The sequence below is a fragment of the Crinia signifera genome, chromosome 1 (assembly GCF_055691185.1).
Source record: "Crinia signifera chromosome 1, ASM5569118v1, whole genome shotgun sequence".
Classification (NCBI taxonomy): domain Eukaryota; kingdom Metazoa; phylum Chordata; class Amphibia; order Anura; family Myobatrachidae; genus Crinia; species Crinia signifera.
Window position 1 is genome coordinate 264991856 of NC_139217.1, and position 15247 is coordinate 265007102.

The window sequence follows — 15247 nt, forward strand, 5'->3', positions numbered from 1 at the left end:
CTAATCATTCGATGGTGTACCGATGGTGGCTTGTTTTTTGTAATTCCCAAAAGATATGCCTCCCCTGGCTGCTGTGTGTGTGTCAGGGAAACTTCCTAGGTTCGTTGGAGGCTGTCTGACTTTCTCTCTGCTTCCCTCCCTCTCCCTCTCTATGGTTGCTGTAGCTACTAGGCAACAGGGCCCACTGCTAGTTCTGATTGGCTCGAACCCTCTGTTATGGTCACATGATCACCACATGATCCCAGTATCACATGACCTCGAGGGGGCGTTATGTTGTTGACGTGGCCGGTGACAGCCTTACAGAGAGAGGGGGTGGAGCGGGAAGTGGTTGCTGGAGCATCGTCAGAGGCATCGCTGTATAGTGTGTACGGTGCAGCGGTAGCAGCTCGGGAATAGCCGCCGCCGGTGAGTGTGAGCTGCCTGTAGCAGCGGCAATGGGGGTGCCGCGATGTGCTGGACGTGCCCCTTGCTGGTGCACCTTTCCTCTCCGGTGCCGGTTGCTACGAGTACTCAGCAGTGGTACAGTGTCAGGTAGTAGGATTGCCGCTGTGTACGGTAGAACGTGACTTTGCGCGGCGTCTGTATATCGACCCTTCTAAAACTAGGAGAAATGCAGTACAACAGACGTATAAGATCACCCCCTGCTGGCGGAGGGCACCAAGCGCAAACTGGCCACTGGCAGGTGCATCCTGTGCTGCTAAACCTGCTCGCTGCAGTGCATAGTTCTCCTACAGTATCTTTGCTATTACTGAGCAGGAAATAATGGTACTTGTGGGTCTCTCTGGCCCGAAATTTACACCAATAGCAAGGCATGTATGTGTAAGTGAGTGATAATCTACTAGGTTTCATTGTGGATAATATTTAGAACAGATAATAGTGGGTGTGGTATGACGCTCCCTAAGGGCCAGATGTATCGAGCTTCAAAAAGGGATAAAGTAAAGAGTGATAAACAACCAGCCAATCCGCTCCTGCCTGTCATTTTTCAAACCCAGCCTTTAACATGACAGTTTGGAGCTTATTGGCTGGCTGTTTATCACTCTCCATTTTATCACTTTTGAAGCTTGATACATCTGGGCCATAGTCGGGATTCCGATGGTCAGTAAACCAACATTAGAATCCTGAACGCCAGTACTCTGACAGAGGGGCAAGTGCTAAGCTGCCCCTTGTGGCCTCGCAAGATTCGACAAGCTGTAGGGTCATGGGCCTCCAGGAGGGAAGAATATCTCCTGTCAGTCGGGATCCTGACTGCTGGGCATTTAACAGTGGGATTCTGATGTTGGTGTACTGACCATTGGAATCCTGACTGTTGGAGCATCATCCGACACCCAAGAATAGTGTAACTTTAAGGTTTTTTTTATGTTTAATTTAAGAGCTTTAATCAGGATTTAATAAGACAATTGTCTCTGCACTTGTTTAGTTTCACGGCGCCCGATATATTGACCGATCCGATTTATTTTTTTACCTGTTCATAACCCCACTATCCACTACGCATGGAGTTGATTTTATATAGTGTGGCAAGCGCAGTAATCCATGGGGCTCGCTACACTCGCCATGCTATATAAAATCAACTCCATGCAAAGTGGATAGTGGGGTTATGAACAGGTAAAAAATCACATCGGATTGGCTGATATATCGGCCGATATCGCATCCGATATATTGGGCGCTGTGAAACTAAACAATTACCATTGTGTCTTTTAAAAATGGCAAGCCTGCTGTGTAGCCTGCTGTGTAAGAGAAGGTGCATTTTAAATCCCTGAAATCTGTGATCAGGCACTTTGCAGTATTCCTAACTAATCTAATTAAAGGACCCCCATTCACCTGTGTGACTTCTCAGCGTGAAGAAGTTGCATGTGATTCCCTCTTAAACCACATAACAGCTTCCAAGCTGGCAGAATTGCATATGACAGCGGTTCTCAAACTGTGGGTCCTGACCTCCTCAGCATGGGGTCGCGACTCCATGTTGCTGACCATCAGGCTGATGACTTTTCTAATCTCAGTCAGTGATTCAAGGAGTCTGAAAAATCTATTGAATTGTCGGTACTTCTTTACTTTCACGGCGCCAGCATGGCGCCGCGTTACTTCCGGGTTACGCTCGCCACAAACTAAGTAAAATAAACGAAGTTAACGCCATGCCAACATGGATAGTTCATACCTCCACATACTGTACCACTATCCCCCCCCCCCCCCCCCCCCCCACACACACACACCTATTGTTACACAAAATAGTTTGGTCGTACCCTGCTAGTCGGCAGCTCACAGATGGCACCATCAATTTGATTTTTTACAAAAAAATCTTAATGTTTGCAGAGGGGGAGGCAAGAGGTGGTACAGCGTACGTGCAACATAATTTTAATGATACGCAATACCCCCTACCTGTGCCATTGGTTACAGCCTTGCTGAGCCTGCGATGTCACCCAAAATCAGCAGGCAAAATTGTTGCAGCCTTCTCCGAAAACAAGCCCCTAGCCCAGTGGTTCCAATACTGTGTGCCTATGCACCCTGGGGTGCCTCAGGACACTTGCAGGGGTGCCTTGGGTTGGTGGATCAAGATCAATTCATATTATTTCTGGTCAATGTACCAGGCAAAACCAGTGTTTGTGGCTGCCAATCATAATATATGTGCACAAACAGAAGCAAATCCTGTCCCTCACCAGATAACTGTGACATATAAACACAATGCACTTAATTTAATATTTTTTTCTGAATTTCTTGATAAGAAGCATTTGGCCTAGGGGTGCCTTGAAAATATTTTGATGCTCTAGGGTGCCATGATTCAAAAAAGTTTGGGAACCCCTGCCCTAGCCTCTTCTGCCAATCTCTCACTGCTGACGTACCTTCCTCATTTCTTCTCAGCATTGCAGTCTTATGCTACTAACTTCACCTCAGGCTGGCGGCTCCTATATTCACTGGTGCGGTGTGACGTTATTACGTCACATCGTGCTGTACAATAATCTTTATTGTACAGGTGGGCCTTGGCTACTCTACATACATACATACATACATACATACATACATACATACATACAATGTGCCCAGTAGCAGAAGTTAGATAACTTAACAATTTGGTGCCAAAAATAGAATTGATACAGCCCCTCTCCACACATACACAAACAAAAAATAGGGACAATGCGCACCAAAAATGTATTGTGTGGGGAAGGGGAGTTGCCACATATTAGTATCCATTCACATTACACCACATACTTTGCAAAGTAGAGCCCCTTAGACACACTGCACCAGGATTACCCACAACTTACTGCCCACTACATATTATGCCACATAACTGCTGCTTACCTATATGCTTATTGCCAGGAGTTTCTTGCTCAATGTCAGTGGTTACATGCTCGTTGCCCAGGGGAGTTGCATGCTTGTTGCCCAGGGGTGCACACAAGTGTTACGTGCTAGTTGCTGGGTGTGAGCACTGCACGCCAGCTCTCCCCGAATCCGCACTTCCGGGTAGTGCTGGGCTCTACAGTCCCTGTATCCTGACTTTGTACTGTAAGCGGCGGGCAGCAGGGGAGCCAAAGCTGTGTCCTGGGGGGCGTTGGGCAGCAGCGCGCGACCCGCAATATTACAGAATACGGCTCAGACGCGAGGTGTGAGGCGAAAAATCTAAAGTACATATCTCAGCCTGTGTATGCACCTTTAGTACATAGACCCCAAAGTACCAAACAATCATCTATTCACTGTCATTTTTCACACCCATGCTGTGACGTGGGATTTAGGAACATTCGGGTAGATGCATTAAGTGCATACGCTGCACTAAACGCTAGTTAAAGTGTGTGTGTGTGTGTGTGATGTTTTTTAAAAATATATATTATCTGCGTATCTAACGTGCACTAGGGACAGCTCGCTGTTAATCCCCCCCAGCAATTAGCGGCACAGGCGATGAACAGCCTCCTAGGCATACATCACCTGTAAAGCCGGCCCGGCCGTTTTGCCAGCCCAGGGCTGGCGATGTTCTATTCCTACTGCAGGGAAAATGCTAGCCCTGCTGCTGTCTCCAAGCTGCGCTCAAGATCTCGCAATCATAGCGAGGTCTCGCACATGCATAGTGAGCTGGCCAAGCAGGCAGAACTGATGCACTGTCTCCAGGTGGGGACATCGCCAGAGGGGTGGGGGTGGGGGTGGGGGGTTGCACTCCCCTGCTTTGAGGGACAAGATGTTAATACATCTTGTCGATGTCCCTTCCTGCTACCCCTCTTTAATGAGGCAAAGCAGGAAGTATTATATTGGCACTATAATACATCTGCTCCATTGTTTGGCAGTTTCTTTTTTCACTTTTTATCACTCTCCAATGTTTTGTCCATCTCTCCCATAGTGCATAAGTCCAACATAGTATACCTCTTTTGGGAAGACATTGTTTAATTGTTCACTTTCAAGAACTTATGTTTGTTATACGCTTGGCTTTTATCTCTTAACAGTGAATTGAGGTGCAAGAACTTATACTTGCTGTGACCAAAAGAAAACCCTAGAGCACAACCAGACCAAAGAGCCTGAAGTAAAAAATGGAGGTTTGTATATATGATTTTTGTAGGATGCAGATTATAATGTTCATGTGGTGGAATCTTCACATAACTGTTGCATATTGTGTAAAACAGCTGTTTGGACACTGGGCATCAACTATAGATACAATGCTAAAAACCTTTTGAGAATTTTCATATGAAACAGGTTAATTTTACTGTCCATTACCAATTAATTGCAACTAGAATTTCAGAATTTAAAAATAAAAAGCAGAATATTTCTCAGTGATGCAGGAGCTAGGAGAGTGTATTGGGTGCGTGGCTAATATTGGGGACTTCTAATACAGTACATTGACGACCTCTTTGCTGACAAAAGCAAGTAGTTACCATGTCCGCAGCAGATGCTTGGAAATGGGATCTAACCCTGGGTAGCATTTTTCATTTTTGTTTAACATCTGGTTCCAGCTTTTAAGTTAGACAGTACGGATTGTGTAATGCAGGCATGTCCAACCTACAGCCCTCCAGATGTGCTAAAACTACACATCCCAGCATGCCTTGCCACAATTTGGCTATTAGGGAATGCTAGAATGATGGCAATGCATGCTGGGATGTGTAGTTTTAGCACATCTGGAGGGCCGCAGGTTGGACATGCCTGCTGTAATGGTTAGCATTACTGCCTCACAGCGCTGAGGTCATGGGCTCTATTCCCACCGTGGCCCTAACTGTGCAGAGTTTATATATTCTCCCCATGCTTGCATGGGTTTCCTCCAGGTACTCCGGTTTTCTCCCACAATCCAAAAATATACTGGTAGGCGAATTGGCTCCTTACCAAATTAACCCTAGAATGTCTGTGTGCGCATGTACATGTGATAAGAATATAGATTAGCAAAAGGATTTTTAAGGAGCGCTTGGTGCAAAATAAGTTAGTGAAAGAAATACATATGAAATTGGGAAGGGGGAGGGGTGATAAACTTGAGTGGTACCTGTGGAATAAAAAGGGTTAATATTTGTAATGTTTACACCCTTTTGGGGAATACTTGTGCGATTTTTTTTTTTTTATTTTTTAAATTGGATGTTTCCAGCTTACTGTCCCTATATTACCCTGACTCTCCTCCAATTCTGTGTACCTCCGTCTCATGCGGGGTGGAGATGGCGTCCAGTTTTGGGGCAGAGTACCGGAAGATGCCGCGGCCGCGAGTTGATGTTTCAGAGCGGGTGTCGGGTCAGCGTCTACGTGTGATTGTACATAGACTCTGGAATTTGCAAAGCATCTGGTTGTCATCTCAATATTAATCTAGGTGTATTTTAACATCATTTCAAGTACAAATTTGCAGGTGGAAATGCGTTTTGCATACATCTCTGAATTGGATATTGAATGATATACAATCTCTCTTCCACCATGTTAACCTTTTTGCTCTAAAACTCAACCAGGCCTGCAGAATCTCCAATTTCCGTGTTCTCCTGCCCTTAACTGTCCAACCTAAAGCTACATTACTACATACGTTTTAATATTTTCATTCACGTTGGGTGTGGCATTCCTCATTGATGGAAACTGAGAATAACGGGGTGTGAAATGGGTAGCAATAAGAACTGTTAATAAAGCAGAGTTCTTACTGGTTCATTGCTGTGCGGTTTGAACGGGTTAAACAGGTCGAGCAACCGGTTTCCGGTTCACACTATGGCGGAGGCAGCGCCAGCTCTAATGGTGTGTACACACGGTCAGATGTGCCTTAAGATCCTATCCACGATCAGATCGGATTGTGGATAGGATCTTAAGGCACATCCGATTTTGCATCCAATCTTGACTATATAGTGCAGATCTGCACTATATAGACAAGGCAGCCAAGACTTTCTGGCTTCCGATACGTGAACGCGCATCGGGATCGCAATTAAAACCCTTGCGATCTGCATCCGATTCCGATCCGATGCCGTTCCGATGTTGACTATATTGTCAACATCGGAAAGGAAATCAGACCGTGTGTACACACCATAAGAGCTGCGTCCTCTCCCGCCCCCGATAACTCCCCACTGTGCCCCCAGATGACGAGGGTATGTGAACATCCCAAAATCTCACCGGGCCTGAACAGTTTCAAAGTCCCAATTCGACCCTGCATTTTGCAATGTGTAAGTCGTACCATCTAGTTTTGAATAGCATGCTAGATGGTGCACTATAGTGTACCGTATGATGCACGCTTCCGCAGGTCGTATGTGTGGGAGCTGCTCAGATGAACATGCAACTCAATTCTGGCTAGTATAGTGTTAAATAGCTGTGACATCATATCGTATGCACATCGTATGTTATTTTAAGCACAAATCTTTTGACCACCGGGACGTTCCTGGCAAATAGTATATGGCATCGTATGGAACATCATTTGTACCGTGTGTACGCACCTTTACTTATAGGATTTATTTCCCTATTGATTCAAAAAAGCTTGCTGCGCATGTATATGAGCAGATAAGCTGGAATCCCTGACTGTGGCTTTGTTACGTCTGTAGGTAGTAGTGCAGCTTTAATCACATTAACCGGTTTAGAAAGTCACTGAAGCTAATCTCATGTTTTGAGCGTAAACATGGCTTTGTTGAACAAATAAAATCGTATATATATCAAAGGTTACAATTTATTTATTTTTTTATTTCCATGGATGTAATTTGTTTTCATATCTGTGAAAATCTATCTGCATATATGCTGTAACACATATAGTACTGGCTTATTGTAATTTCTAATGTTAGTAAATGTATGTGTTAGCCCTGTAATCACATTGGTTTAGATTGATTTTGAAATGGATGAAAAATTAGCTTAGTAAATCTATCCTGCTGTTTCCCTTCCTTTCAGTCTTCAATCCTTTTTTTTTTTTTTTTTAAACTACATGTGCTCCTTAATGAAGTGAAATAAATTGTGCATACCAGACGCACATTTATGTAAGTTGATACAAAACTCATAAAGGTATATTTAGTGATATTCTGAAGTATCCTATTCTCAATTATAGAGTGCAACTGTGTCTTCTTTGGTGAACTCGGAAAGAGAAAAAGTACAAGACGTGTAGATTCGTGATACACAATGTGTTATTAGTATGTGAGTAGCTGGAATTTACGCAGTGTACCTTACTCACCAAAAGCACAGGTGTGATAAGTGCATAAAGGTATAATAAGGGCGTACCCCAACTCACGGTGATTTTTGTGGTGTTCAAACTCGTAAAGGTTTCCCTATGTGTCCCGTCTTCACGTGTCCCACTATAATTCAGTCTTCCAAGTGTTCTCGGTAAAAGATTAATACACCATATGTCAGATGATTTAACCTTTAATTACAGGGGGGAGGTTTTCAAAAAAAATATGGTATACCTCAGTCTCCCTAAAATAAGTTTTACAATGTCTATAGAGCAAAAAAGAATGGACGTACCCCAACTCACACTTGTGTGTCGGGTGATCCACCTATCAAGGTTTCTTTTCAAACCTGTGCTTTTGGTGAGTGAGGTATGCTGCGGAAATTCCAGCTCCTCACATACTAATAACACATTGTGTATCACGAATCTACTCGTCTTGTATTTTTTCTCTTTCAGAGTTCACCAAAGAAGACACGGTTGCACTCTATAATTGAGAATAGGATACTTTAGAATATCACTAAATATACCTTTATCAGTTTCGTATCAACTTACATAAACGTGAGTCTGGTACGCACAATTTATTTCACTTCACTTTATTAAGGAGCACATGTAGTTTGGAAAAAAAAGATTAAAGAAAAATAAGCACACACATTCTAAGAAATTTTATTGTCTTTCATTGATCATGGACTTTTACCATCATTTGAAACTAACCATCTTGACTGGACCCCAACATCACCAAAGAGACTGTAGGATTACAACTTACAAATCCTTAGACGTATACTCTGCGCCTCATTGTATGAAAGTTACATTTTTTCTTCTTTGTACAGTAATTAAGTGTTGGAGACACCTTAAGAACTGTAACATTAGGGCTGCATTGCGCCATATACGACTCATTCAAATTCTGGTTATTGCTTTTGCCTACACTAAAGTTGGCAGACCAGTGCCCTCCAGAATTAATGCTCATATCACCAGGTCGGTTACTTGTTTCCTCTTGGGCAGTGCGTCATGGGGCTACGGCGGAGTATGCAGGGCTGCCACCTGATCCTCTGTTCACACTTTCACCAAATTGTACAGGTTCCATGAGTTTGTGTCGGAGGACGCTTCATTTGAGCCAGCAGTGATGAGAACTGCGGGCCTGAGCGTACCCTCTCAAAGGACCGGCTCTTAAACGTCTCATGGTTGAGCTGTGTCACTAGGATGGATGAAGGAGAAAAGGGGATTTTTGTAAGAACTTACTGTTCGAATTCCTTTCTCTGAATCCATCCTGGTGACACAGCGATCCCTCCCTTACGCTCAGTAAGTTTATACCGTTTCATGTGTTGTCATGTTATGTGATTGTGCATATTAATATGTTCACGCGTTGTACTGAGTTAATGTATCCTAGTTAGGGATGGCCATCGACCATCGATGATTTAAAATCATCGATGGTTCATAGCCGATGTCGAATACTTTAGCCATCAATGGTGGAGAACAAGATGGTTTCCCTCCATCGATGGAATAGCAAAACAATGTTTTGTTTTTTTCTTCTTTTTTAAGTGCCGGGACACGGAGCATAGCCCCGCCCCCGTGTTTTAATTGGCCCACAAGCCAATCAAACAAACACAATGGATGACCATCGATATGTAAAAATATCGATGGTCATCCATAGCATAGTTTAGCACTATTGATGGCCAGTTGCAGAATTGCCATCAATGGCAACGATGGCCTTCCCTAATCCTAGTGTGCTCTGGAAGTTGAACTGAGGAATGCTGGGATGCAGAAGGGAGGATCCTGTCTCTCTCAAAGTTTTAGCATAGGTGCCTGGCTCCTTCGGACACTCCTACATCCCCTGGTTGAGCTGTGTCACCAGGATGGATTCAGCAAAAGGGATTTGAACGGTAAGTTCTTACAAAAATCCCCTTATTTTACCCTGACTCAAAGTAAGTTATGAGGCCTATCGCCGGCGATTAATATCCAGCATGCTGGATAAATCTAGTTAATCACCGGTCAGGGCCAGTGTCTCACCTAATAACCTACTACTTAATGCAATCTGATCGATTAGCAACTTGTTCCTATGGTTTATTACAAGAAGGAAAACCTTGCTCAATATTGTAGTGCTGTCAGTCATGAGCGAAATGAGCATGTGTTCCATATTCTGTTGTAACTTTGTGCACAAACGCAGCTATTTGAACAATTGGTAATACTTGAGGGGGGGTGTTGAGAAATTGAGTTGGGCATGATATTGCTAATAATTGTTGTATTACCTTGAGCGATGTTTTCCAGCCAGTTAACCCGTGTTTTATTTGTGTCAGAACCTCAAAACTAATGGTCTCCTCCCTTAGCCTTGTGTTTCCTGTCTGCAGATTTTGAAATGATGTGGGGTATGTTTTGATAATGAAATGTGAATTATTATTTTTTTATATTGCAGCAGACGTGGAGCTATGCATACTTTCTGATGGTCATCCTTTCTCTTTTTGAGAGTACAAAAGGGGATGAAAATACTACACACATCACATCCACAGTATCACCTCAGACTTCTACCTCATTTGTTACTAGTCGTGTCAAGCCCTCCTTCTGGAATAACTTTGAAATGATGCAGAGAGCCTTCTATGTACTAATTGGCATCAGCTTGTTGGCCGTACTCTATTTTATTGTCCGGACTTGCACGTAAGAGACAAGGGTCTTATCCTGGCCTTTTTTTTTTACTCTTTCTTAATATGTAGGTGTCATGCCTTGCATTTTCTCTAAAATCATCTGGGTCTTTCAGTCTTCAAACTCCATATATATATATATATATGTTTCCTAACCTATTCTGTCGATGTCCAATTCAAGCTGTCACTATAAACTGCAGCCCAGAATGCACAAAAGGGTTACCAATCCCTAAACAATACTTCACAAAACAATTTGCATGATCCAAGGGGCGCTGCCTCAAAGTAGGTGACCAAAATCAAGTGCTTTCTCCAGAGTCACACCTAGTTGCCACACTGACCTTCATATTGGTCCCTATGTGCACATCAAAGGTTTCTTTGTTTTCAGATACACTTCATCCAATACAGGGGGTCCTATATAGTACACCTTAGGGACAAGCCCTATTTTCACATAAAGGTATCTGTAAACTTCAGAAAGTCTTCTCCCACAAAAAGGCTCACATATGGACTTGTACTGACCTTGGGTTCAATCCCTACATTCACGTAAAGGTTTCTTTAGTACCAGTCTCCCATCCACATAGAGAAGGCAATACTCACAGAGTTCACTCCAAAACAGTTTTTTTTTTTTTTAATTTACAGAATTCCAAAACATTTAGTCAATAAAACAAGAAGAAAAAAACATCTCCATAGTCAGGACCAACTACACTACACACGTGTACATCTCACCCAAAATGAGTTGGCATATACGTCGCATGAGCCCGATGGTTAAGGGAGAGGGGTGGATCCTCTTGTAGTAGACACCAAAGCACCTAGGTGCTAAATATTTAACCCCTTACCGACGCAGCCTGTTTTTGCCTTTTTTTCAAATCTGACATGTATCACTTAAGTGGGGATAACTTTTTTTTGCTTTTACTTATCCCAGTGATTTTGAGATTGTTTTCTCGTGACACATTGTACTTTAAGTTAGTGGTAAATTTTGGTCGATACAGTGTTTTTTTTTTTTTTTTTGTGTGAAAAATACCAAAATGTCGTAAAAAAATTGAACATTTTGCAATTTGCAAAATGTTAAATTTTCTGTCGTAAAAAAATTGAACATTTTGCAATTTGCAAAATGTTAAATTTTCTGCTTGTGAGACAATCATACCACTCAAAATAGTTCATAACTAACATAGACCATATGTAAACTTTATGTTTCATTCATTATTTCAACTTTCTTTTATTTTTTTTGGACACTAGGGGGCAGCAGAGTCAAAATTATATACATAACACAGTAAACGCTGCAATTGGCTGTTCACATTTGAACAGCCAATTGCAACGATCGCCGATCGGGGGGGGCATCGCTGCCCCCCCTGGGCAATGAGGGAAGATGTCTGCTGTCAGGGACAGCAGACATCGTCCCTCTGTCACCGCGTCTCTAGACGCGGTGCCACTTTAAAGTCATGACGTACATTTACGTCATGTGTCGGGAAGTACATCCCGACCATGACGTAAATGTACGTCAAATGTCGGGAAGGGGTTAACCCTTCATTGCATGTCTGTTTTGTGTTTGTTTGTTTGTTTGTTTGTTTTTTAAATGTAAAAAATATATTTTCAAGCTTTTTGCGTATTGTACTGACAAGGAAAAATAATGAAAAAAAAAAAAAATCAAAGGTAGTTTTGTGAACTAATCATGTAGTGTTGCTTTGTAGCAAATAGTCCACTGCATGAAACGGTTGACTGTCTGAGTTTTTTTATAGTGATATGTTTGTGTATTTAGCAAATTTGCAACAGTATGTTGAGTAAAAAAAAAGTTACAAACCATGTTGCCATGCATGGGTAATGCCTTCCTTTTTTTTTCTGTGACTGGTATATACTGGCTGCCTTTGCATGTGCCCCACAAATGTTAGACTGCTTTATTTTTCCTTTGCAATATACCGGTAGATTACAAATATAGATCTCTCTGAAAATGTTATACCTGCACAGCGCTGCATGGTTTTGCCCATTTGCTTGCTTTTTATTTGCTTTGCATGCAAATTCGAAACCAGGCCCAATGTCTTATGTCAAGACTGTACTGTAATTCTGCAGTCTTGTCAGTCCCCTTTCTTCTACATAAACCTAACCAGTTTTCTATAACTTTTAGTTTAAAAAAAAAGCCGCAGAGGAAGAAATATGGGCTTCTTTCAAACTATGATGAAAACATGGAAATGGCATCTCTAGACAGCGATGAAGAGAAAATTTTTGAAGAGAAAATTTTTGAATCCAGAAGTATAAGAAGGTGAGAATAGTAAAAAAAACTCGAGTTCATTACCATATCTTACTACTTTGTCTCTGATGGTTCCTATTTTTTTTTGTCCTCTTTTCTAATTGTGATACTGTTTACTTTCTTTTCACAGGTGATTAGAAATTGTATGTCTTCGTTCACTAACTGCAATGAAGCCCAACTTTCTGTCCTTGTGATGACAGACCTGATTCCTACAGGCCCTGTGTTTTGAGGGGATACAAGTGTTGGCGCCATCATTCATACTGTCCAGAATCTGCTCTACTGCAGAAGACCAACCTGCCATGCTTTGGGGCTTAACATGTATATACTACTGAGAGGAATTTTACACAACAGGCTTTACAAAGAAAGTAACTGGGTTCTCTGCCATTCGCACAAAATGTACATTCCATTTTCACACCGAGGAATACAGTATGTGTAACTTTTATCAACTTTACCTTACACCAATTAATGGTTTATTAACTGCATCGGTTTTACATGACCAACCAACAATATGTATGTTCTGAGTTCTGTTGGTAGAACCAGGTAATGACATCATTTTGCTGCCAATGAGTTCCGCATAGCAGGAGTCTCTTCCTCACAATGTGCTGATACTTTTCTAGCTGGTACAGGATGTTTTTGTAACAAATGTTTATTTTTTTTTCCACTGTGCCTTTTTATACATGAATAAAACATTCCCTCTAATCTGAAAATCTATTGGACCCTTAGTTAATTGTAATGCTTATTTTTGGTTATGTGGGCTAAATTTGATCAGTACTTCCATTTGTAAAGCATGCTTTAGCTGATGGCTATAGTATAAAAGTATTTATTTTGAAGTGTGGCACTGATATTGGATTTATTTTATTTGTTTCCCTATTCCACTATAACGCAAACTGTTATATCTGTCTAATAGAATAATGTAAAAAAAAAAAAAAAAACTTGTTTGAGCATAATGTATTGCATTACTGACTACCATTATTAAGGACATTGTACCGTTTGTTATTCTTGCTGCTAATTTCTATTCCAACCAGGACACTAGCTACACAAACCCACACCTCCTGAACTAGAGGTTCGAGTCTACAGAGGATTCATAGGTACCCTGCAAGAAAAACATTAGTCTTTGCATTCAATGTGAGATGCATTAGCTGGCTAGGCTCACCATGTAAATTACTTGCATCATAAACAGCCTTTTTTGGTGGCACTCAGCTGGGCATAGACCAGGGGTGGGGAACCTTTTTTCTACCGAGGGTCATTTGGAAAATTTGAAAACCGGTCAGGGGCCATATAAAAATTATCAACTTAAAAATACATGTGGGCATTATACACAGGGCAGCGGCATATACACGGGGACATTATACACACGGGCAGTGGCATATACATGTGGGCATTATACACACTGGCAGCGGCATATACACATGGGCATTATACACAGGGCAGCGGCATATACATGTGGGCATTATAAACACTGGCAGCGGCATATACACGTGGGCATTATACACATGGGCAGCGGCATATACGTGTGGGCATTATACGCGTGGGCATTATACACACGGGCAGCGGCATATACGCGTGGGCATTATACACACGGGCAGCGGCATATACGCGTGGGCGTTATACACACGGGCAGCGGCATATACATGTGGGCATTATACACAGGGCAGCGGCATATACATTTGGCCAGAGACACCAGGGCTGGCTAATTAAATCACAGCATTAATCCAGGGGTTGCATTTACTCATAAAAAGTGGAAAAAGTGGCAGTGTCACCCCCAAACAGGTTTATGTGATTATCTCTGATTATGATAATCAGACATAATCACATAAACCTGTTTGGGTGTGAAGCCAGGGGTAAATGACAACCCCTGGATCTGTCAGTCACTGGGGAAGGGAGGGTGAGAGGAGCAGCATTTACCTTTAACAGTTTTAGTTGTGGCAGAACAGCGTGATGGCTGCTGCTGCTGCTGCGGCTGTTGTAGGATGCTCCCGCGGCTCTCGCCCATGCACTGATCCATGCGACCACTCCCTACCGCCCGCATCACGCCCGCTAATCAGTGTGGACGCATCACATCCACAGCCACTGTGATTGGCGGGCACTGGTTCTCAACATCTCCCCGCAGCGGTCATCCATGTGGGCGGGCGGATTAGATAGGAATTGGATTCTTGCTTGGCGGGCGGCTGCGATTAATCCGTAATATAGGGTGATGGGCGGGAGGCTGAATCAAGCTTAATCAGCCCACCGCCCGCCTATATTACTGATTAATCAGCCGCCCGCCCAGCTATATTACTGCAGTAATATAGCCGGGCGGGCGGGCGGCTGTTAAACAATAAAATATGCAGCTGAACGGGCGGGCCGGAGGTTCCCCACCCCTGGCATAGACAGTCACCTTGAGTGTAAGCTATCTTTAAGGTGCTAACTAGATGGATCAAGTTCTGTGTATCACATTTATTTTGATTGTGATGTCTGTCTGTGGATATGACCTATCTCCTAAGGTAAGTTTTTATTATACATTGAACATGAACACATTTGTGATTACATATCAAAATCTAGTTAAACACACTATAGTGCATCTTAACATCCTACATCTACAGGGCCAATAATAAGGGCCAGAATGCTGACTCCTCACACCAGTGTCAATGATGTTGCTTTCATATTTAACTTATCAACCATTTCTTATGTAGTGATTTACATTTGGAAATGGTGATAAAACAAACTGGGTAGTTAGACAGTCAAAATAGTAGGAAGGCCCTGCTCGCATGCTTACAAACTATTTATCTCCAGCTGCAGTCTAATGGTGCGTACACACGGAGCAATATGATCGCTGGC

At 42.6% G+C, this 15247-nt stretch overlaps 1 protein-coding gene across 2 annotated transcripts; it reads left to right on the forward strand.

Annotated features, from left to right (window-relative positions):
- The first annotated feature begins 248 nt into the window (after window positions 1–248).
- Window positions 249–13137, forward strand: FAM174C (family with sequence similarity 174 member C). 2 transcript variants are annotated; one of them, XM_083182672.1, is made up of 5 exons: window positions 249–405; window positions 4422–4511; window positions 9969–10207; window positions 12308–12442; window positions 12561–13137. In XM_083182672.1, exons 2-5 carry the CDS (start codon window positions 4506–4508, stop codon window positions 12562–12564), a joined length of 384 nt encoding a protein of 127 aa, XP_083038798.1. In that variant the 5' UTR covers window positions 249–405; window positions 4422–4505; the 3' UTR covers window positions 12565–13137. The 2 variants fall into 2 exon arrangements, with proteins under 2 accessions (XP_083038798.1, XP_083038808.1); XM_083182682.1 differs by having other exon boundaries at window positions 9972–10207.
- Window positions 13138–15247: the final 2110 nt, after the last annotated feature.